Below are 23,405 nucleotides of genomic sequence, written 5' to 3' on the forward strand. Positions count from 1 at the left end.
CTTAACGACACCTGATTTTACATGGTGAGCGTAACACTCAATGTTCATAAAACGGGTCAACAAAAATCTACCTTAGTACTACATATAATAGTCAACAAATAGATTCTATCATCGGGAACATCAATTCCGTTTGGTAGGGATATAATTCTATCCCTACTTCCGGATACTCTAAAAATGGTTACCGACTATCCTAGGTTACGAAATCTGTGGAATAGAGAACTATAACTGTTTGGTAGAAATTATTAACATTTACTTGGGTTCCCCTTGCCAGTGCCTTTCGTGTTGACTAATTTCAATTCTATTCTGAATGGTGCCGCACCACTTCAATCTGGGAAGGGCGCCATAGTTAGCTGCCAAACGTTATCGGCACGTTGTTGATACGCTATCTCGTGTTAGTTTGATTGTAGCTTTGGGAAGTGCGAACACGGACTGTTTGATTTTCTTCTCACGAATTTCACCTTGCATAACCAACTCAGTAGGATAGAGTAAAGTTTCAATCACATCACGATTATCATTACTCTACAATTATTTTTACACTTTTCTTCTTCTTGTTTCGTAGTTGGCATTTCAACTATCAAGCCGAGAGTATTCAACATCAATAACTGAGTCAAGAGAACGGTTTGATTTAAAATTGTATCTATCGACTGGTTGGATATATTCGTCAAGTTCTATCATTAATGTAAAATGAGCTAAGTACATTTCATGCTGTTTTGTTTTTGTATATGATGATCGATTGCTCCTATCGTTGCGCGAACCTAGAGAAATGAAGGGGAGACTTTCTCTAAAGTCTAAAAAGAAGTGCTGCTAGTATACGAGTTAACTTATTACTCTGCTACGAGACACACGTTACTAGACGACGCCTTGTGTGTACGAAAACTAATGTTAAGTTAAGTTAAGTAAATGCTATCGGACCCTCTATCGATTGTCTATGAAATTATCCGCGGAAGTTGGCATTACATCTGCTTCGAACGCCCGACCTCATTCCAACGACCCGTACGAACTGCTGCGTCCGTTCATCGATGGATAGCGATGCCCGGATGTGGCCGTTAGCGAGTTGGGACTGCTTTCGGTACACAGTCCTGGTCCGAGGCCAATCGAGCCCGGTTTGCGAATGAAGTTGGTGGTCATTTCCGTGAGCGAATAGTGGCGCAGTTTCGCGTGCGGGTTCAGATTAAGGAAATCGCTACCACTGTCGTTGCGAAGGATATGCTGCAGGTGCTGTAGGCTTTGCTGGTGGTGCAGTTGGTGGTGCTGCTGGTCGGTCATCTCACCCGGCCAGAGGGAGAGCGAAGATGCGATCGAATGTAACCCGTCCGATAGTCGATGACGTCGCGATGCTGCGATGGAGTTCCGCTTCGAGGATGACGACCCCATCTGCAATGGGAATGTATGGGCAGCGTTGGACAGCCAGGGAATTGTCAGGACAAGGAAACATCGAATCGGCCGGGAAGCGCAGGGGGTTTTTGAGAGAAAAGAACGTTGGATTGGCAATTGCGAGGAAACAAACAGATTAGTAAAAGAAAACAGATGCGCCAATGGTAAAGCCGGTGTAAAAGCGGTGGTTTTGAATTAGTTCTGGAAAAACTAAACCAGTGGAAACAGGTAACGAGAGGCAGACAGTCAGAACGGAGAAAAACACAAGGAAAACAAATCAAAAACTGATAGCACAGGCACAGAGAAGCCAGCGTTTCCAACCAAATCGCAGCTTTACTTGCTTGGTTTGTTGCTTTTCAAAGTGTTCTAATCGGAGGGAAGCAAACATGGCTTGCGACAGGCAGTGATAAATTGTTAGATTATTCCTTCACGGTCTCTAACCTATGATGGAAAACCAAAGAATCGAACAACCGATGTTCCTAGCATCGGGTAACCCTCTCTTTCTCTCAGTAAAGATTTTGCGTGCAAGGGCTTTTGAAAAAGTTTACTCTTGAGCGTGGGCTCCAATCAGTTAGAACTTAAAATGAATTTCGTTTTGCGATGCACCAAAAGGGTAAGTTGATTTTTTTTGTATGCTTTGTGCTTCGAAATCGAGAGAGGTGAAAAAAAGTATAAAATAACAGAGAATGATGATTCTTAAAGATGAAAGGTGACGATGGAAGGAACTAAAGATGACACAACGATAAAATCCCATAAACTATACAGAGAGAAAGAGAGATGTTTGGATAAACCATTAACATTTATGGATGTTTACAATGGTTTACGAAAGTTCATTAGGTTGGTATTTGATAAGCTCATGGTGGAAGGAGGAAATATAGCAGTAGAAGCATGACTATACTTGAAATGGCGTTGCATGAGACATAAGCGGTAAAAGGCGAAAGCAGCTGTCCATTAATGACATTTGCACATAGTGACGGAAAAGCAAATTATTATCAATTCGGTTTTAAAGCTAGCGGGATACCTAATTTTCGTTGTCTAGTTGGGACAGAGGAAGGAAAAAGCGATTTTTATTTTGAAGATAGATTTTGAAAATGGAAAATGGTGGAAAATTACGTTACCTTGATTTGCGCCGTTTTGCCCGATCCTTGTGAATACACACAAAAGTAGTGGTTTTGGGAATTTGGTTTTGGTACGCTTGGATTGCAACATTGTGCTCAATATCAATCTTCTACGGCTCGACTGCGTCAAGAGGGTGGCGGTACTGTTCCGAGTGGGAGCATTTACAAATGCATTTGTGCATCGATTGAAGGGGGGTACACGGGTATCAACAAAATGGTTCAACAACGACAAGACCGAAGGGACATCCTCTCATCGTTGAACGGACGGGACGATGAATGGCCAAAGAAAGCCCATTCTCAATGTACCCAAAGTGTGTAGGTAAAAAAGCGTAATATAGTACCATGAAGCAGTAATAAAAGAAGCAGTAGATTTAGATGTGTACCGTAACACGTGGTTGTTATTGTTAAAAGAGGTAATAGTAGTTCCATTACCGTGTTCGTAAGAAAAGAATTAGTAGCAGAACATTGTAAAGAGCAGTGGAGATGTTAGTAGCATATCGAGCAGTAGAGTTTGTGGCGTTGATGTGTAGGCATGTTCATCATAAAATGAAAGGTTAAGAAAGAGAGAGAGAGAGAGAGAGAGAGAGAGAGAGAAAGAGAAAGAGAAGAAAACGAGAGAAATACATTGATAGGAAAAAGTGGTGTAGTTACAGATTAAGTGAGATCAAATCGGCTACTAGGTGAAGAGTGATCTTGCTCGTGATATAGTACATCTTACAGTGAGCTCTCAAAGTGTGATAGTGGATGAAGATGAGATGACTAAATTGAAATACTACGGCATGTGTACTACTTACCTGTCTGCTATCACGATTACAGCCGCCTCCAGGGTTCGTGTTTATGAGCAGTGGCTGATTGGGCTTAGTTTGGCTTAGTTTTTGCGTTATTTTATGGTGAGAGCGATGCATAGGAAGAACTAGTACTACATTCCGCTTCTGGACACTTTGATAACCATACTCTATCGGACAGTAGATGGGGGTGAGGCAACGACAATGTCCCTTCTACAAAAGGCTGGCCGACTGTGCGAGTCAACAATTGTGTAAAATGTGACGGGTATGGTTGAGGTTCGATGGGTAGAAAAGTGGATTAGAGAAATGTCAGAAATCATGTTTTAGTTGATGGAACAAAACGACTGTTCACTAACAAAACGGCTTGCAAACGTAAGATCTGCAAGAAAGTCTGTTTTTTTATTTATAAAGGTATTGGTTTGCAAATGAACGAAAGCAAACAACATAAAGTGTAATATGTCTGATAATCGAGATTGAAGGTATCATTTGACTCTTTAGCTAACAAAATTACTTCATCCGCATGGAATCGGAGCCTTAGAGGAGAAATAGATGTGTTTTTCTTAGGTATTGTCAATAAGTAGTAAGAAACCATATTTCTTAAAAGGAAAGCACGCAGGCAGAGGTAAAAAATTTTGATTCGACCAAGCACTGCTGAATAATTGCCAATATTATTCTAAGCATGAACTGTTGCTTTACTTTACTTATTCACGTGAATAGCATCGAATGTCCATTTCAGTCTGCATGATAAACGGCATAAGCAATCCGTCGTTTGCTTCGTTCAATGAGCCGCATTAAGCATGATTGCATAGTTTATACAACTGGTGCACAAATGGTGCAGTCTAACCCACACGTACAAGTGAAACTAAAATTAACAAAACCAAGGCGGAAAAAAATAGTCTGCGTGCGAACGCATAGCTTAGGAATCGGGCATAAATATACAGAGAGGATTCTGCACAAGGATGATGTCCTCTGGTTCGCAGCTCCACGGCAAACTGTCAGTTCGTTGCTTATTGTGGGAGGAAGAGAAAACGAAGGGAACGGAATGGGAGGTAATGGGTGGTAGCAAACTTTCATTTTCATTGCTGGCATAGTACTGTGTTGCATTTAGCCGAGAAAGGGCAGCCTAGAAAGGGGCTATAAGGATACTTTGGCACACACAAACACACGCTATGAACTCAGCAAACGGTCGGACACTACTACGGAGCAGTTCTACGGAGCAGCAATCGCAAACCTACTTTGGAATCTCACCTGGCCATGGCCTGAACTTGATTGCTTGAGTTCGCTTGTACTGACGGTCTTGTGACTGTTCGGTTTGATGTGAGTGAGATTTGTTTCGTTTTTTTTTCTGACTATTCTTGGTCATAATTAAAAGTTTAGGGTTTTCTTTGCTCTTAGATGATGTTATGTTAGCTTGAGAAAAAAATGTTTCTTTCGAATATGCATACGCATAGACTTGCAGTGACATGAGCAGTAATAGGATCAGCATTTGAGAGACTCTGTTAAACGTTTACCTCTTTTGTGGTATATCTGGAACGAGTAGTTGAGGAATTAGTTCATTGGTTACAGGAAACTACGATAAAGGAATGACAAAACAGTGTGGATGCAATGAGTGGATGAGCATGAGTTCGGTCGAAACAGCTTCCGTGTTGTCAGAACTATCTCTGTAGTTTCAAGCGTATTAGCAAGAACCTATAATTTAACTTAGGAGCATACATTATGTCGAAGATTTAAAACTCTTATCTAACAGTGCTTGCTCATCGACCGTGAATGGATTTTAAATAGAACAATGAACATGATGCTATTTCGAAACCTTAATTCTAAATCGCCAGACGAGAACGTAACACTTTCTTTTAATATGTTTTTTCAAGGAGTGCCAACACGGTATAGCTCGCACCATTTGAAACCTTCTGCTATTATTATTTACCAAAGAAAGGACCTCACTAATGAGCCCCTTTACCTGCGTCGGTACGCACGCCGGATTAAAAGCGAAGGAACCGCACACGGCTGATAAATTATGAAATTTAATTTAATTTATCATCAACCTGCCCTGAAACCCAGATAAATTTGGTTTTGGTAAAACCAATTTTTGAAAATACCATCTGAAGACGGTCTGGGGTCTGGCTTTGAAATCGGTAGCGTTTCTTCCCTAAAATTATGTTTTCTTACGTTTATATTAGGTTTGATCTGTTGGTTGCAATGATTTTAAAATCTTATAACCTTGCAGAGTAGAACATCCGATCTAATGAATATTAGCTACGCCAGTTTTAATTAGTGTTCAGTGAAGAACTGGAAACATATAGGCGCATGTCTTCCAACCCTTCGCAGCACAGATAAACTTCCTTCGTTTGTACTGACAAGTCCCTATAAACAAGACTATTTATCAAGAGTTATCCAATTCCAGTTTATGTGTGGGATTCCATTAGACGAAGTTATAACCGGTTTCCAATTTCACAACACAAGAAATTACTGAAAAGGTAACTGACGGGCGAGGCCGTAAATTTGGTTAAAATCGCGTCCTTACGTTTAAAACGAGATATAAGAAATCTTATTAAAGCAGTTGAAGTGTCTCATTAAATAAAATGAGTTATCAATCAATAGTTATGATATTAAAATTTGATTTAAAAAGCATGTCAAATACTGATCGGTAAATAGATAAGAAACTGGCTTTTTCAAAGTTTCCTTTGTCCCTGTTTGATTGGGATTAAGATAATTTCTTATGTTATCCTCTTATATTGTTTCGCATGAAATTTTTTTTAGAAAATATTAAATTAGGGAAAAAGTAATTGCGAAAGGTGCAAATGGGTTCGTTTATATGGAACTATGCAGAAATCACACCGTTTTGTGGGTGCTGTGGACACGCAACAACTAGAGCCATGACAAGCCGGTTCACTGGGACCATCAACAATCGATCATTAATGAAACAAAAGCATACCAACATCATCAATCATGATTAGTTAGTACTAATTCATGAGAGGAAACCCGTATGCTGGACGTCAAAAGCACACGCGAAACATGGATCATTAGTTACTGCTGCTGCATTCGGCGATCGGGTCTCGGTGCAGACAGTAACGCAATATCGAACGCAACTCGGTTTCACGCTGGCGAATATTACGCGAATTTGCGAACGAATCAATTATGCATGATACTGATTTTGACTGGCTCCAAAACACGGCTTACACAAAACATGACGAAAGCTACCGCACGTCCATGGACCAAAAGTATTACAAATAATCGTCGCCGACGCTACCATTATCAGTGTTTGGGAACAATTGGTGGTCGCAATGAGAACAGGCATAATGTTGATGCTTTTCAAGACAACAGAATGCTAAAATTCAAAACAGCACATCTAAACCAGACATTTTCAAAACAAATAATTATTAAACTTATGACAATGATTAAAGGGTGTGAAGGAGAAAATAGTTTGACTTGTTAAACTTTGATTGAAAAAACCAGGAAGTGAAACAATTTATTTTTGTGTGGCTGTTTACAAAAAAAGAGCATTTGAGCGTAGTCGAACTAACAAAACACAGACATGGACACAAATGCAGGCAACAACGAACACACTGAATGGCGCATGGAAAACTTAAAACATTAAGGTGTCAACACACAAAAATCATCGGTGAAATAAACCCTCTAAGCGAAGAGGGTAAAAAAAAGTAACACCATTTTGGGGAGCTTGTTTCGCAAAACAGGGCGCTTTCGGCTCTGTGTTACGATAACATACACTTCGGGATCAAACAGACTCGAAACGAAAGGATGCAGAGAAAAATAGAACAGAAAGGAACGTAAATTCTTATTCTCATAGTACAGTAATACAGGACACTCACCTCGCGTTGTGACCCAACAAGATGATATTTCTGGAAAACAATTGAAATATATGGATCGTTTTTTTTAAACTTGAGAATGAAAACAACTTATAAAAACCACTGACAAAACAGAACAACCGGTAAAAAGGAAAAAAGATGAGCAATTTGCTTTTGTTGTGAAGGAAAATGATATGATGTTATGTTTTGGTTACGAACAGCACATATGCGTCCCAGAACCGGTAAAAACATAACAACGGAACTAGTTGGGAAATCCGGAAAACACGAAACGACGAGTTTCCACAGTGGGTTCGTAGCGCGAATAACAAGCGTCTACCGAAAGTAGATCAGCATTTTCTTTTATAATGCCTGGTTGGGTGCTAACTTTTTCAATAGAAGTGAATAGTAGTGGTTTGGAAAGAAAGTGAAATAGCGGTTTGTTTTCATTGCATGTTATTCACGCAAGAACTATCTTAAGCCCTTTTCCAAGAAATATTAAAATTCAACAACGTCAACTCTATAAATCAATTAGTGAAAACTATTCTTAAAGAGGGTTGCACATCTTTAGAAATATCTTCATGAATTGGGAAGTTCAACTAAGGACTTTGGTTCATGATATCGATGGGATGGGGATTAGCCTATAATTTGAAAATTAACGCTATGTAAAAAACCGATGAAAGTAAGGATAATATTGAAGGTAAATATATAGGGACTCGATCAGGAAAAGAGAGACAGAGACAGTATGATCAAATCAAACAGTAAGAGAGATGGTAGACAGTAAGTGAAAGACAGTGGGAGGGAAAGAGAGACAGACAGAGCGAAAAAAGACGCAGCAAAGTTTGCAAACCAATAGTCGACAGAGAACTAACGAGACGCAGAAGAAAATTAGCTTAGGAGGGAATAAACAGGTATAGGCCGAAGGAACTACAAGGGGCGTTTAGTAGGTTAGTATACAGTATGAAGCAGTAGGTGTTAATAAGAAACAAGAGTGCTTATAACTGGAAAATGCATAATTTGATTGAGGAAACCAATTTGTTCGATATTTAAAACAAACTTAATCATTAGGAAAGAAGAGCAGAAATTTTAATATGAAATTAAAATCCTACTTCGACGAACTAACATTGCTTTGAGGGTATCTATTACAAAATGGAGTAAACGGTACTAACTATAATGTTGAAATAAATAATAAATAGTCTATAATCTTAATTGGAACATTTTAAGAAGGATATATTTTTGAAAACAAAACAATAATACACAAGAAGATGTAAACTTTGTCTGGGCAGTCAACATTTTTAAATTTTTTCCTTAATGTGACTCTTGTATGACATAGTCAGCAGTTTTTTAAGACCTGAAATGCCTATTTTAAAACAAAAAGAACATAAAATATGTGCATAAATATTTCTCTGTGGTCGATTGGTGTTTACGTTAAAATTGATAAGAAGAATACAACTGATATTCTAAATTACATGAACCAACTTAAACGACTTGTACTTCATGGTGGTAAGTTTCTATCTATGAGTATTTCAACGACTAGCTACAGCAGGTAACGACAGAGTCGTATGTCAGTGTTATGATTCTTATCGTTACACCACCGTAAAGATGATCATCTACTGCACTAGAATCCACGAGAGGCTTTGACCATAATACTGGCTATGTTGAAGGTGAAACTATTTGTTATCGAAAACAAAAGTGAATCCAATTAATACAATTACTTTTAGCTTTAGAAGACTACCTGTTTAATATGAACGATTGCATCTTTTTTTTTGTGTTACTAAGCTTGAAATTGTAAACGTTTACGGTAGCAATTTGATGCTTTTGTGTAACAAATTTTAAAACAAAAAACAACAAACTTCAACCGAACGAAAGGACAAGAGCAAAAAGGGTACCGATCAACAGGAAATTCTAAAGAACAGATGAAAATTGAAGTGCCACACTCGTGAGAAAATTTTGTAACAAATAAACGCTCTCATGTGAGCTTCTACAGAGTAGATTCTACAAAGTATGGATAGATGGAGAAAAGATTATAGAGAAATGAATGAAGAAATATTGTAGACAAGAAAAGTTTCTTCGTAACGTTTGCGCTTATGTCTCATCCTCGGCATTAAATGATCGTCACTCTAAATGCTTTAAGCAACAGTTAACATGAATTTGTAACTTAATAATAACAAAGAAAAACAGTGTAGATTTTGTTTCCCTCAAGCATGACTGTTTTCAATTTACACTTGTTAAAAAAGAGGAACATAAAACGGAGGGAAATGTAAGTTAAACGAACGGAACTGGATTTATGTTGATAGTTGTATACATTGGTTGGTAGTGGTGTTATATTGGCAGATTAGGTTTTATGATATTTGATTGGTTTCCTACCGAATTTTCGTAATCATTATCAGCAGTATCACAACAACATTGGTTTCTTAGTAATGCGCGACCAGTTTTTCTGTAATTTTCGAATACAAACAATTTTAGTTGTAATCATGGCTGTCACGGCAAAAACACACAAACAGAAACGCACAGACCCACTCACACAAGGCCATACACACAGGTTGTTGTTCGCGGGAACAAGCAATCGCAAGGCACACACAAACATTGGATCTGGGGAAAGGGAGTGAGCTGAGGATTTTCTCTTGCGAGGTGGAGGTTTTCTTTGAGGTACGAAAATAACCCAGCATTAATAAGAGAAGTAATGAGAAACGCAGAACAATAGCTAGAGAGAGGGAGAAGAACAATTGGAAGATGACCACAGGTAAAAGGAAATTTTATGAAAAGACTAAAATTCCCAAATATACTACTTGCACATGCGAGGTTGGTATACCGTAATTTCGATGGGATCACGGGCAACAACATACGTTGTATAAAAGAGGAGTTGGAATTGGTCATATCTCGCATAACAATTAGATTCTGTTTTAGTTGTAATTGATAAATTTAAGCTTCACTCAACCTTCTTATGCTATCTAATGATTAATTGAGTTGAAAAATGTTCATTTTGAAATCATGGACTTAAGAAAAGACAAAAAAGTATGACAAAACCTGAACTCCTGAAACAATGGGGAGTTCCTAGCATAAAGACATAGGATGTATTGGGATCAAGCCTGTTATGGGAGATATGTCCATAATTACGATCGGGTGGAGAAGAGATGAAAATGTTTGGAGGACGCAAAGGAAATTTAGCATCAGTCAACAAACTTGCATTCTATTCAGCGGGGATGCCATACACTCACATTATCATAACACGTGCAGAGATAGTAGATAGGGAAAAGGAGACGGTAAACGAAACAGAAGGAAACCGAGATCTGATGATATTCGTACCGCAATTAACTGGATATATGGTATGGAAAGTTACTTATGTTCACTAAAATTTTGATTGATAATGACAGGATACCGGAAAAAGCTGTGATGAAGTAATTGGTCTATCAATTGTCCACAACAGTGATAAGATCTTATGGAATGGGGGTGGCGGCTTGATCAAGTACGAAGTGATGTTATGAAATCAAACTAAAGCAAGAGAGGGTATATCTTTAAACTCTCCGAAATAAATCATTTAGTTACGATTAAGAGTTTTTTTTTTCACTAAGTAGAGGGGTTTCAAAATCGGGGCTTTTATGAAATTCATTTTAAATGTTGGAGCCACTTCAGAAGCTCTGTCTATCAGGAACATTCATCACAAGGAGAGAAAGGCCAGATAACATCCGAAAAGATTGAGAAAGGCCAAAAACGAGACAAAACATATAGCCAGTAGAAAGAAGGTGAAGAAACCGAATAAGAGAGACCAGAGACTGGATCATTAGAAAGGGTGGGGGATATAGTTGGTGAAAAGGAACGTAAATGGTGGTCAAAAACAAGAATCGACATGGAAAGACAGTACGGTGGGGGGAGGTGGAAACATTGATAAGAATACATCCGCCGAATAGACTGGGAAAGAAATAGATAGTGGGGTGGAAATCGTACGAAAATTGTTGTATTTATATTATATATTTATATGAAAAGAAAGACAAAATCAACATGTAACACAAGATTACAACAACACAAGAAGTGAAGAAAAGTGATCGGTTTGAGTGGAGGAGAAGGTGTAATGGCGACACTTACCGCAGCAACCGGGTGATGTAATCTGGCCAATTGTCTGGAAACATTACGAGAAAGAAGCCAACTGCTATCAATATGATACCGGCCAGCTTCATACCGGCAAATTGGGCCCCGTATAAGACGATATCGAGCGCTGGGAAAGGAAACAGAACGACAAATGGGATTGTTCGACGCCAAATATACATATTCTCGTATTAAAAAAAGATGATCCAGAGTCGCAACACTTACCGGCCGACACGGGCACCGCTGTTATGAGACCCAGGGTGACAAACATGTTGTACGTAACGGCGCTGCTAAATTGTGTGAGGATGTGAAACACTGTGAATACGATAAAACATTAAATGTGTGACAATTTGACCTTAACGATCATTTGTATAAAATAAATTCAAAATCAATGAATTAAAAACTGTAATTTAAAGCCTTTGTATTTATTGATCAAACTTGTCTATCATCGAAAGATCAAATATATAAATTATCCATCCGAAAACAAAGTATTTTATTGAAAAGATAAAAGTAGTCTTAGCTAAATTTCACATTTAAAAATTCTGCGATCAGAATTTAGAAAAATCCAATATTTTGTGACGTCCTTTAGGCAACATTACTAGGACTGAATGTTAAGGAATCTCTAATATGAAATTTTATGAACGTATCTTCATGATTCATGTGCAAGGATCGAGTGAGCAAAAAAGCTAGGAGGTGTTTTCCATCAGCAATTTTCTAGAATCTTTGGGCTTCATCTTCTTCTTCTTCTTGGCGTAACGACCTCTTGGTCATGCCTGCCCGTTAAGGGCTTACGAGACTTGTTTCCCTGTTGTACGTACGTGGATAGTCAGTCCTCTCGTACAGGGGAGGGTCCGGTCTCGGTTGAGATTCGAACCCACGCCGTCGAGGTGGTGAGCCCCGGCGCTCATGGGCCGATTTTCTAACCGGCGCTACCGCTCGGCTATCGCGGACCCCCCCCCCCCTTTGGGCTTCATGTATTTGTTATTCTTTAGGATTCTACTCTACTCTACTGATTACGGTTGTTACTCTTGCCAACAAGTAAAAATTGTGAACGAATAGAATTTTTAAAGATAACTATTGCTAGTTCATTGTTGACATTCATGGAAAAAACATGGATGTATGCTTGTATTCCTCATCACTCAAAAAAAAAAATGCATTAGTAAAAAAGTACACGCATGGGAAAAATGAAAAAAGTGTAATTGCAAGTAATTGAAGGAAGTAAGATCCACATACCAAGTAGTAACACGCTGGCCATTAGCAGCACCACCCAGGGCAACGTTTCCCAGGGCATGATTTCGGCTCCGGTGAAGTAGAGCGCGATACAGACGGGCCATAGGATGGCCGCGTTCAGGAAGCCGATGATGGAGAAGGTGAACGCAATCTGGCCGACCGGTGGATCGCCCATCACCTTGCGAAACATCACCTTGAAGACGGCGTACCCGGCTGCGGCCAGGGCAGCCAGTACCACCCCGCCCAGCGTCGGGCTACCCGTAATGCCGTCCATGTAGGCAAGAAGCGCAATACCCGTGTCGCACAGGATAACGGCCACAATCTGTAGAAATGTGCAACGAGGATGGATGGAGGAATCTACCATTTTTGGACATTAGGGGCACTTACCCGCACTCCGACGAACTGCTCCTGCAGTATAACCCAGGCCAGCAGATACACGCAGGCAACGTTGGTCGCGAACAGTGCCATCACATCCGTGGCGAGCAGCGCCTTGAGTGACAGCGCGTACAAGTAGGTCGTTAACAGCCAGAGGATGCAGAATGTGAGGCAGCGGTTCAGGAAGCGCCCGATGGTGAAGCCCCGATCGCGGAAGCCACGCAAGATCTCGCCCAACACCTCGCCGGTGCCGTCGCACTTCTTGATCGCGACCCGGCCAAGGATGTAGATGGGAAAGAAGAGGATCGCGAAGTTGGTGCAGAACCAGGACGCGAAGAAGGGCGCATTGAAGACGTGCGCTACCACCGGGGGTTGCACGCGATCCGACGTAACGAGCGGTTTGGCGGTCGAGGGCAGGAAGGAGGCCGTCGGCCCAAATCCGTGCACAATCATCGCCGAGGTGGAGTTTTGGTCGTGTGGTCCGACACCCGGCACTGGGTCTGTGGTGCCGTCGGTGATGAACGCCGTCAGATGAGGCGGTAGTGTGGAGGCGTACGTGTTCCGCCGCAGGTACAGAAACTTGATGCAGTGGGTTGCCCCCACCCAGGACGCCGTCACCAGCACCGTCACGCACACGCCGAAGTACATCTTCTGCGCCAACTCCGAGCAACAGGAGTCCCGGCAGGCCCTCAGCTTCGAGGTCGAGGGTGGGCTCGATGGTGCGGAAGGACCCGTTGCCGGACCCGGTCCAACCAAGCCGCCGCCGCCGAGCAATGCGTGCGGTTGGGAGGTTGGCGTATCGCATCCGCCATGTGTGCCGCCCGTCACCGTGATGCCGATCAGGCTGTCCTGACCATCGTGCTGGCTTGAGGTCACCGAATCCGAGTGCGTAATCTGTGGCACGTTGTTGGTGAATCCACCGAAGGGTCCATTTGGGGAGTCTCCTGGGAACAACGAAGTAAAGACGACGTCAATCTACAGCTGACCAGCGGAGCGCATGAGACAACTAACCTGTTACCACAACCGAGGGAGCACGCACACGTTTCGGATTGAAGATGGCCGGTATTTCGCTGTCCCGTGTCATGGCGGTCTCTACCATGTCCGCAGTCCCTTGTTGCTCGACTTGTTGCTACTCGTCTCGATGCTGCAGTTGGACATTTTAGCGAGCTGTAACGGGTCGGAAAGGATGAAAACCGAATATTTTATGAGTCATACGTGATCAGTAGCAAAGTAAAACTCTATGGAAACCAAATCAAATGAATCGTTTTCCCCCGTTTAGTTTAAAATATAGCTCATTTGCCAAAGCATCGCCTATCCTAAGGCCAAAGTTACTAGAGCCTTTACTTTAGGGTCGTAAGAATAAATCCCAAGATCTCATGAATAAAACCAAGTTTTGGTTCAATTGAGTATACACTTGGGTATTTATAATTTTTCTTTATTCCATTCTCCTCGTTCACTCCCAGACTTGTCTCATATCAGATCAATTTCGTTATGCCAGTTTCTTATTTATTTACTTACGTTATTTATTTTTATTTAGTTTAATCCATTATTCACGTATACGAGACAAGCTGATGTGCCTGTGGAACGAGTTTGGATCAGCTAAATTGTTTTGCACATTTTTATGCAAGTCAATACAGAGCTTCTTTCATGTCTAGCGTTAGTAGAGAATGAAAAAAATGCTATTTGATTAAATTGTGCAATTTATGCACTCAATAAACATTTGTGTCAAGGAATTAAAGTTGTTATGTCAATTTCATCACATTCACAAGTTTTCTTAAACACTGGCGAATAAATAAAAAAAGGAAAATGATGTACGTTCACTTGACTTTTAAATATATCGTCAAATGAATCGAAATGTATTTTTTAGAATATAAATTCTGGTACGATATGACGCAATCGATCCAATCTCTAATGGATATTTCAACGAGTTATTGTTGGATGTCAAACTTTGGTGTTTGGGAAAAGCAGAATAACGTCTACTGATACTCAGTCGCTCGAAACTATGGAAGATATCGGTAGCGTTTCGGCGGGCTGGAGATGCTATCCCCTAGGATTGGCTATGATTTATGATTCCGTGGCAAGAGTGAAAGGATTACGCAAAGAAGCTGTTTTTCCTACAATGGTACTGCAAATCGTTTCATCGTCGAAGCATCGTCTTGTTTCCATTCCCATTCTTTATTTAGGCAGAACAGGATGAGGTCCTCTACGGAATGCTGCTTGCAGACGGCTGCAGTGACCTTCCTTCCCCAGCTGGTTATCTATTATTTGGCAATCAATTAAAGTTTCACCCACAGTTATGCATCGCTTCCTCTATTGTGCCGTGCACTGGAAAGCGATTGTGCATCTTCATACCAGTGCCGTTTGCACGCCAGTGCCATATACTCATAAATCCTTTTGCAAGCTAGGGGATTTGAGCCGAATCGCCAAAAAGGTACAGCAAACGACGACGGCAGCATGGCGGCACCTGTCAAAACGCCTTTAATGCTTTCCCCCGATAGCACAAGGGAGACCGGGGTAACACGTGCGGGCGGCAGGCCTGACCATTTTGGCAGGGTGCGGCCACGGTCAGTCGCAATGCAATGTCGTGCCCACGACAGAAATTTCTCACTTTACGAGGTCCATTAATTCGGGCGTCCTTGTCAAATGGGCTTGCGTCTGTCCGGCGCGGTGGAACGCGATCTGTCAAGGCGTTTCGGTGTCAGCCCTACGGACCGCAACATGACCAATGCTCGATGATGGAGAACTGTTGGCTTCCCTATCGTTGGGTTTATTTCTTTTTTCTTTTTGCTTTGTTTTTGTTTCGTGTCGTTGGCGTGGCGGATCAATCATAAATCATAACTTGGCCAATGACTCGCTTAGTGCAGCTGGTTTTTTCGGCCTGATTATTGTCTTCTAAAATAAAATACTCAACGGTTTGCAAGTTTGGATTTGTCGGGACGAAATTCAGGAACTCGCCATGGGAGGGGCAAAAGTGAACGGAAAAACTTGGAATCCGAGCTGGCAAATCCTAGGACTGTAAAAATTATAGCATAAGAAAAGAAAACAACAGCCAAACCATTCAATAGCCAACTAAACTGAAACTAAAAAATGCAAATGAAATGTGGCCCCACCAAAAGTGGGGTCGTTGAAAACTTCCTTTCGAAAAGTTCGTGTACCGGCGAAGCAGGTGGGATGACATAATGTGTCTGAGAACCGCCAACGGATCTCGATTCCGTTGGCCCTCGGTTTATCGGACCGATCGGTGGCTCCTGACCACGAGCAACAAATAATCGCCGCTATCGAGGGACAGTTTTTCCCGTCACCAACCCGCCACCGAACCTGCCTGTTCAACCGTTTCCGAAAAGGCGCGAAACAAAGTGAAAGATCGCGATCAAATGAGAAGGAGGGACGGAGAGGGAAAAAGAGAGAAAGAGAGCGAGCGAGCAGGTAAGAAGTGAGCCAAAAACTTGCAATCGTTTGAAATCACGCTGGACGTGCACCGCGTGGCTTTGGCGGTTGGTACCGGGCGTCGATCGTGCCGCGAGCTCAGTTTCTTACGAACGGCGTACGCAAGCGCAGGTGGCTGCACCGAAAACGATCGGTTACTGAGTCGGTTCACCGGTGGAACAGTGCGTCTGTGAGCGGCTAACTGCAAACCCTTTGCCTTGTTCTTGTGTTCGAGACGATCGCGATCGACTAGAGAGGTTCCTCGCCGGCCGCCCGATTAAGTCTTTCGTGCCGTGTGTTGAAAACTGCATCAGACCTCCGATAGGAGCCCCCCAATGTGTGCTGCTCCACGGGGTGCCAATGTGCCGTCGTGCGCGTGCCATTTCGCCGCCGCGTTACCATCGCGCGTGAAATGCTGTTGATACGGACGATTGTAACGAAAAAGACGCGCCGGAGGGAAGCCAACAGGCGGTGAACACAATCGACTAACTTTGTAGAAGAAGTGGCCACACATATCTGCTATTGCGTCACACTCTGGCGAGCGAATTGTAACCAGAAGAAGTAGCAGTAGTAGTAGTAGCAGTGTCTGAAACCGAACGCGGCCACCAAAGGCACGAAAACATCCGACTCATCAGCGGGCTTCGCTTAAGGCCATCTTGCACCAACGTTCCTGTAGAATCCCCTAAGTACAACAAAAAAGCCACCAACATAACCATGGCCAGCCTAATTCCCGGTGGCGTCCTAGGGCGGCTTCTCGTGGCGGTAAGTATCAGTAGGAGCGGTTTCGTACATGTCCACCACGCAACGAGGCGCATCTCTTTTGATCGATCGATCGATGGGTCGATTGCTGGCACGCGACGGGAGGTTTGAGTTTTTCTCACCTATGCATGCTGATGTAACAGTCGTGGAAAAGCATTTGCTCGCAGGATTAATCTCGATAAGCTCTCCGTGGGCAGTGTTTCGTTTTTTTTATTACTATTTATTGCTTCTCCCATGCTCCCGTTGCCTCTCGTTACCGTGGTCCGATGCAACCACCTTCCTATTGGTTATTTCCTGCCGCGCGGCCACGCCGTAAGGTGGCGATGTAATTAAAGTAATTGCGGCGGCAGTGCGTGCGGCTACATTTTCGGCCCAGATTCGTAATCTACACTCGGTCGTTCCGCGAGACCCGAGTGCTTCACGGAACTTACCTTACGGGCGTTTGGGCTGGCAGAGAGCCTCCAACAAATGTTAGTTTATTTAAACAGATTAAAACACAAGGTGAGCCAGCTGACGTTCACCGAAAACAACAAACCAAGAAGATTTGTATTTTCATGTTGATTTTGCAGTTGGCCTAAACATACATTTTGCATAAAAACATATTAAGATTAAGAGCAAACTTAAGGTTTTGGGATAGACCTATAAAAAGAAAAAAGAAAAAAAACACAAAGCCCTTTATAAAATGTTTGATAATTTTGGGAAAACAATTCGACAATTTGTTTGTACCAAGTGCAGGAAAATGCATGTGACAAATTTCATAGCTTTTAACAGTATCGGAAAAGCTTTAACTTCGAAAAAGTCCGACTTATTAAGCGCTAGTTCTGTTTTTAGTTTTTAACTAATTAAAAGATAAAAATTATGCAAAAAAATATTTTATAATTATTCGGTTGTTGTCGCTTATTGTACAGTACAAACTCCACTATATTTTATCATGCATTGATTGGGCAATAAAATATCATATACCTAAAGCCAGCAACACATAAAACAACATACAAGACTTGAGGAGGATGCAGTATAAAAAAGGATCTCTATTATTTGTGTAGGGTATTGCCATACTACTTTAGAATCCCGTATATGTTTAAGACATATTTCATTCAAATAAATTTGGACGTATTTGAAGAGCCTGGGGAAATTCTAGGTCGAACAAAGCTGTTGATGGCAGGCCAACAATTAAGCTGGTTGCAAAGGATGGTGAAGTTTAGCGACTGCCAAATGGATTCCCACAGCATTCCAGGTGGAAAAAGCACCAAAAAGCGACTCTGACGCTTCAGACGGATATGGTATATGCAACAAATGCAACACATGCAACAGGTGCATTCTTGTGTGTGTGTGTGTGTGTTCGGCCCTTGGCACTGGCCGCCAGAGGTCATATGGAGTGCGGTTCGGTTTTCCAACTACCACTTCCTGCTGCTAATTGAGAAAGAAACGACCAGCACTGTACCAATGTCGCCGTAGGGTAGTGGAACAGAGTCGGCACGGCGTTGAAGGTACGGAGCCTTGCGGCAATTACATGCACCCAAGGCGTCACCTGTGGTGGACGGCAGAGGCTCTGGCTTCTTTTGCTCCAAAGGCCAGCACCCCCAGCCCGGTGGGCGCGGTCAGCTGATGAAATGAAACACCATGCAGTCGATGAAAGCGAACGCGCTTCATAAAATGCGCCAAGCGCAGACTTGACGAATTTTCCAATGCATTTACGAGGCTTTTTTCAACTGTTCCATTGATGAATATTTATGAACGCCCACTCCTACCACGATAAATCATTCGCCTTTGAGCTGAACTCCATCGGAACGGAAGCATTTTTGCAGACATTTCGTTACAATTAATGTATTCCGTTGGCCGTTTAGCCGGAAGTACATTTTATTGCCTCGTTAGTGTGTTAAATGGTATTTATTGGGCATTACAGAATGCTTTTATCGTTCGAATAAAGCTCGATAAATTTAAAAGAGGTAACAAACCCAACAGTTACAAATTAAATTATGGATGGGTAGTGGAGTGAGTGAAAATGTTTTAAACACTGAATTATCTACCTTAATGTAATCTTTCATGATTACATCTAATTTTTTGCATATGGTCATTTCATATTCAATTTTGATATGGTACTCTATTTCGGCATTAGCATTTATCTGCCGTTTCCTGCTCCGCATTAATCATCCGATTAACTTGGCAAGACTAACCCATTTCGTGTACTGCTCACTGAAACCCCGTTTTGCGGGAAACTGTCTTCCCGTCACTTCGCAAAGCATAACCCTTAGCATAACGGTTGCCCCACTAGGTGGCTCGTGTGGGGCGGGAAAATGAGCGTGAACATATGGTAAATTAAGTTCCACCAAAACGGCTCGCATCATTGATCCAAGAAACATTTCGTACCGCTTATGCAAACGACGATCGGCAGCAATTGTTCGGCATGAGGCGGGCGTCGTCGTTCGCCTTGTACTAAAGCCAACCATCAAAACACGCGCGTATCGAATGTTGGCACACCGGTCAAATTAAATTCGTCAAAACTGAAGCGTGTCTCACGGGCGCTAAAACTTGATCATCTGACAATTGGTGGCGTGGAACGTAGGGCCGGCCTTAAGGGCTCCGCGTGAAGGGGTTTCTAATGGGAAAACTTCCCAGTACCTTTGCACTAGCGTTGAATGGGATCACTTCCATCGCATCCACGATTGACACAACGCATCAAATGGTGTCAAGCAATACGAATTTCCAATCTCATCCCCATTTGATCGGCAACTGAATGCGTCGCTCAGTATTGCAGCGAATGAAAGCTGAGAAGCCATACGTGCGTCCTACTCATTACGAATTGATTGGCCACAACGTAGCGCAGTAAGTGGCGGATCCGTTACCGAATATCCGCCCTTCGAACGGTTCAAAACCCTCAACGCCACACGTAGTCGTTTTTTATGGTTTGTCAATGCAGAGGAACCATTTTAGAACAAAAATGTCCAAGCACAAACATGCTTTAGCGGAAGGTCTCCAATTATCTGGCGTTAAATAAATGTAATCTGTCAGCACCCCAAGCAGGAAACAATCAACGGTTCGAAGCGGGTCGCAATGACATATCGTACACTCTATTAGCCATGCTAAATCAAACGTTCATGTAATGGACCCGAAACTCGAATGTAAAGTTATATGATATGTTTGCCTGCTAGCATACCGCGATTTGCCATAAACAAATGAAAAAAGGTACTAAAAAACAACGGCCTAATGAACCTTCTAACACATGCCACAACCAGGCTAAACTACTAAAACGAGATTAGTCTCCAACTGGTTGATTGAGCGCTTAATCCGAGTGCGTGGTCTAAATTGAATTCATGGCGATCAGGTATCCATTTCTATGCCGTTCAACTTTAGCCCAGCGTTACCGGACCTGAAGTGTTGATCTTTGAAGTGGTTAAAATAATGTTTTTTTTGCCGAGCTCGACTTGGACAAAAATATGCAGTCATTCCAGTTCCGTGGGTCGCACAAAAACTCGAAGGATATCCACGTACGGTGAACTAAATTTGTCTTCAAAGGACCATTCGGTCCCAAGGTCGTACGAAAAGGAGAGCCTTGAGAGAAAGGCTCCCCAGTCTCCAGGCGAACAACCGCTTCTTCGAACGATAACCGTATTTCGTTACAGTTTTCGGTGAATGGAAAGATGAAGACTACTTTTTCGGCTTTTTTGAGGCGGTTAGCAAAAAAAAGTGAAAGTCACACCGAGCGATTGCAAACCATGTCACGCAGATCCCATTTCGCTCCGGGTCGAAAGGCAAACGCAAGGGGGAGGAAAATAAGTTCGCAATTTTCATCTCAAGGCAGGTCACTTTTATTTCGCACGCTAGGCAACAGATGATAGCTTCGGGTCGGGCTAATGACGTAAACATTGCTACTAGCAAATCCTGGCCTGCTTATCTCGCGAATACTTTCCGCTGGCTGCATTTAAATTCGTCTTCAGTAGTGAGAATTGTAACGTTGATTGAAAACCTTCTTCAGACGGCACTGTTCGTCATGTAAAATTGCGGGGGGGGGGGGGGGGGGGGGGGGAGGGTCTTGCGCACTAACCTCCACGGTCCATTGAGTTGCTTCTAGGACTCGGATAGGTTTGATCAAGAGCGCGTACCAACAGGGTCGCATATTTTTCGTTAAGTTTCCGTAGACGTGTTTCCTAGTTGCGAAGACAACAAAAGTCAAGGCGGCACAAAACCATACCAGACGCTCCATGGTTTATCGTGTGGGGTTCTATGAGCTTCGCGGATCACTGGGTTTCCAATAATTTCCTCGAGCGCGATCATGATAACGATGATGTTTTGCTAATTTTCCCGATATCAAACCATCATAGCCATAATCGAGCCGTTCTCGAAATGGAACTCGAAAATTCGGTAAATCATCAGCTAATCTCCATTCTCGGTTCTCGACACATGATCGGTGCCTTGATTCTAAAACATAGGGAGGAGAAGGAGGTTGGATGGGGCGGGGATCGCAATAAAATAAGCATAAAATTCTTCCGACCCGCGCACTACTTGAATCCCGAAACCGTGGCGAACCAATGCCAAATTGAATTTTCTTTCTACGTCGCTAGAACCGGTGTGTGGTAGGTCTTCGGGACAGACACATTGCCAATGCCCACGTAGAAAATGTAGCAGACTGGAATGTGGAATGTTTGTTTTCTTGCCCATTTATGGCCGGCTTCGTTGTGGTTAGCCTTTCCATTTTCTTTGCATGTTTTTTCCCGGCCACATGCTCTTCTCATCCAATGTCGCTTTGTGCGTTCGGTACGCCGTTGGTTGTCGGTTTTTTCTTCATTTCGATGCTCGTTGGATTCAATAATTGGATTTGTGCTGATACAGGGAATGGTTTGTCCGTTTTTTCGAGCTCAAAAGAGTACACAACGCCTTGCAAGCATCAAATAAGGATGTTAGATCCTCCTGCAAGTCGGACTGAAAATTGTCGAAAAAATTGCTTCTTCGTCTCCGACTCTGGAGCGTGCCACCTCTATCGATCTCGATAGTTTGTCAAACTATAACTTCCATTGTGTGCCATTTCATCCGGTTCGTCGATTCGGTGTAACGGAGTTATAATTAGATTTAACCAAAACCGCCAGCCATCGGCTACCGCACCACAGTGGCTAATCGATGTATTAATTTAGACAATGTCAGCGCACTCGGTTTTCCGATGCCGGCCCACTCCATGGCGACCATGGACACCCCGTGGATGGTTTTGAAGTTATTTAGAAAGTGGTAGTATGGCACTGCGCTGAGGGGCCACCGGGAGGCCACATCGCTGGCTGCGTTTCGAGAGTTAAATCCCAGCAATGTCGGTACTAATTCGCTTAGGCACACCCTAGTACCGACACAGGTGTCCGGAAGGTTGGGACCGAATTTTGGTCGGTCACTTTTGACAGATCCTCTTTGAGGTTAGCGCAAGCAGTACTTTTGTGTGTTGTTCTGTTTGTGACTTTATTCGTGACGAAGGCAGACACAACACACCGTGGGTTATGATAGACGGAGTCCGCCATCAATTGCGCAAATGGGAGAACTGTAACATATGACGTCGACGTAACCACCAGTCAGTTATTTGTGGCGGTATGGAATGCGCAGTACATTTGCAATGTTTGGCTCTCTCTATCTCTCTCTATCTCTCTCTTTCTCTCTCTATCTCTCCACATTATCAGACTGGGAATTCAGGCAGATAACATCGCATTTGGTGTAAAAATAAGATTTGAGAATTGAGTTGAGTGTGTATGCTAACTCAACTCAATTCGCGACAGGTAATGCGTGAGTGATAAGGTATTTAGGTGATCAAAGGGGGCTATGATACTCATATAATTTGATGTGTTAAGTCCAAACCGCTTGGAACGTCTAAAAAGATACGTCACGAGTCTATTCATGGAGAAAATATCCGTTTAAATAGCCGTACCAATAGTAGGAATGAAACAAAAAAACGTGGTAAAACAAAAACACAAAAAGTTTCAAATGTGTTCCACTGTGCGCGAAGTCCTACCATGACGGCGAACGTTGTGTTTGCGGGCTTAATGTGCGTACCTAATTCAATAAGTCACGGCTTGATGCATTCATCTCTGGGAAGTGTTCGAACGTTTGACTGATCGAGCGGGGTTTGGGTTTTGCCACCGGATTTCGTCAAATTCCAGCAACGCCCGCAATTCGGGGACTACCCCACGTGCGCCGCCTGGGGCCTGGGGGCTATTGGTCGATGCAACATTACGGCCCGGTCTATTGCGTACCAAGATAGGGCAGTAGGATTAGAGCAGCGGCCGGTTTTTCGTCAACGACGAGCGGTGGTCAACTTCCTGCTCGCTCGATGCGGCTCCACATTTCGGCCACGCACTGTTTGCCATCGTCGTTTAGTAGTCGTCAGCTGTCACTTTCGACACCTCCTCCATTTTGTCGCTTATTGCCTGATTAAATGCGTGAGTTTGTTTTTCGGTGTTGGTGTTTTGGAAGTTTCTGATGAATCT

General features: G+C 42.7%; 1 protein-coding gene across 1 annotated transcript; it reads right to left on the reverse strand.

The window, feature by feature from the left end:
* Positions 1–746: 746 nt before the first annotated feature.
* LOC131287591 (uncharacterized) lies at positions 747–13,864 on the reverse strand. Its single transcript, XM_058316655.1, has 8 exons — positions 13,777–13,864; positions 12,778–13,709; positions 12,394–12,712; positions 11,386–11,475; positions 11,161–11,290; positions 9,445–9,514; positions 7,105–7,134; positions 747–1,374 (listed from the first exon to the last, which is right to left on the reverse strand). Exons 1-8 carry the CDS (start codon positions 13,862–13,864, stop codon positions 979–981), a joined length of 2,055 nt encoding a protein of 684 aa, XP_058172638.1. The 3' UTR covers positions 747–978.
* Between the last annotated feature and the right edge of the window lie 9,541 nt (positions 13,865–23,405).

Source organism: Anopheles ziemanni, chromosome 3 (assembly GCF_943734765.1).
Source record: "Anopheles ziemanni chromosome 3, idAnoZiCoDA_A2_x.2, whole genome shotgun sequence".
NCBI lineage: Eukaryota > Metazoa > Arthropoda > Insecta > Diptera > Culicidae > Anopheles > Anopheles ziemanni.

Bases quoted from the DNA above. Each gene is read 5' to 3' on its own strand.
- LOC131287591 (XM_058316655.1), bottom strand. From the start codon at position 13,864: ATGGTAGAGACCGCCATGACACGGGACAGCGAAATACCGGCCATCTTC. The intron at 13,710-13,776 runs GTTAGTTGTCTC...CGTTGTTCCCAG, and splicing joins TCCCTCGGTTGTGGTAACAG to GAGACTCCCCAAATGGACCC. The intron at 12,713-12,777 runs GTAAGTGCCCCT...ACATTTCTACAG, and splicing joins AGCAGTTCGTCGGAGTGCGG to ATTGTGGCCGTTATCCTGTG.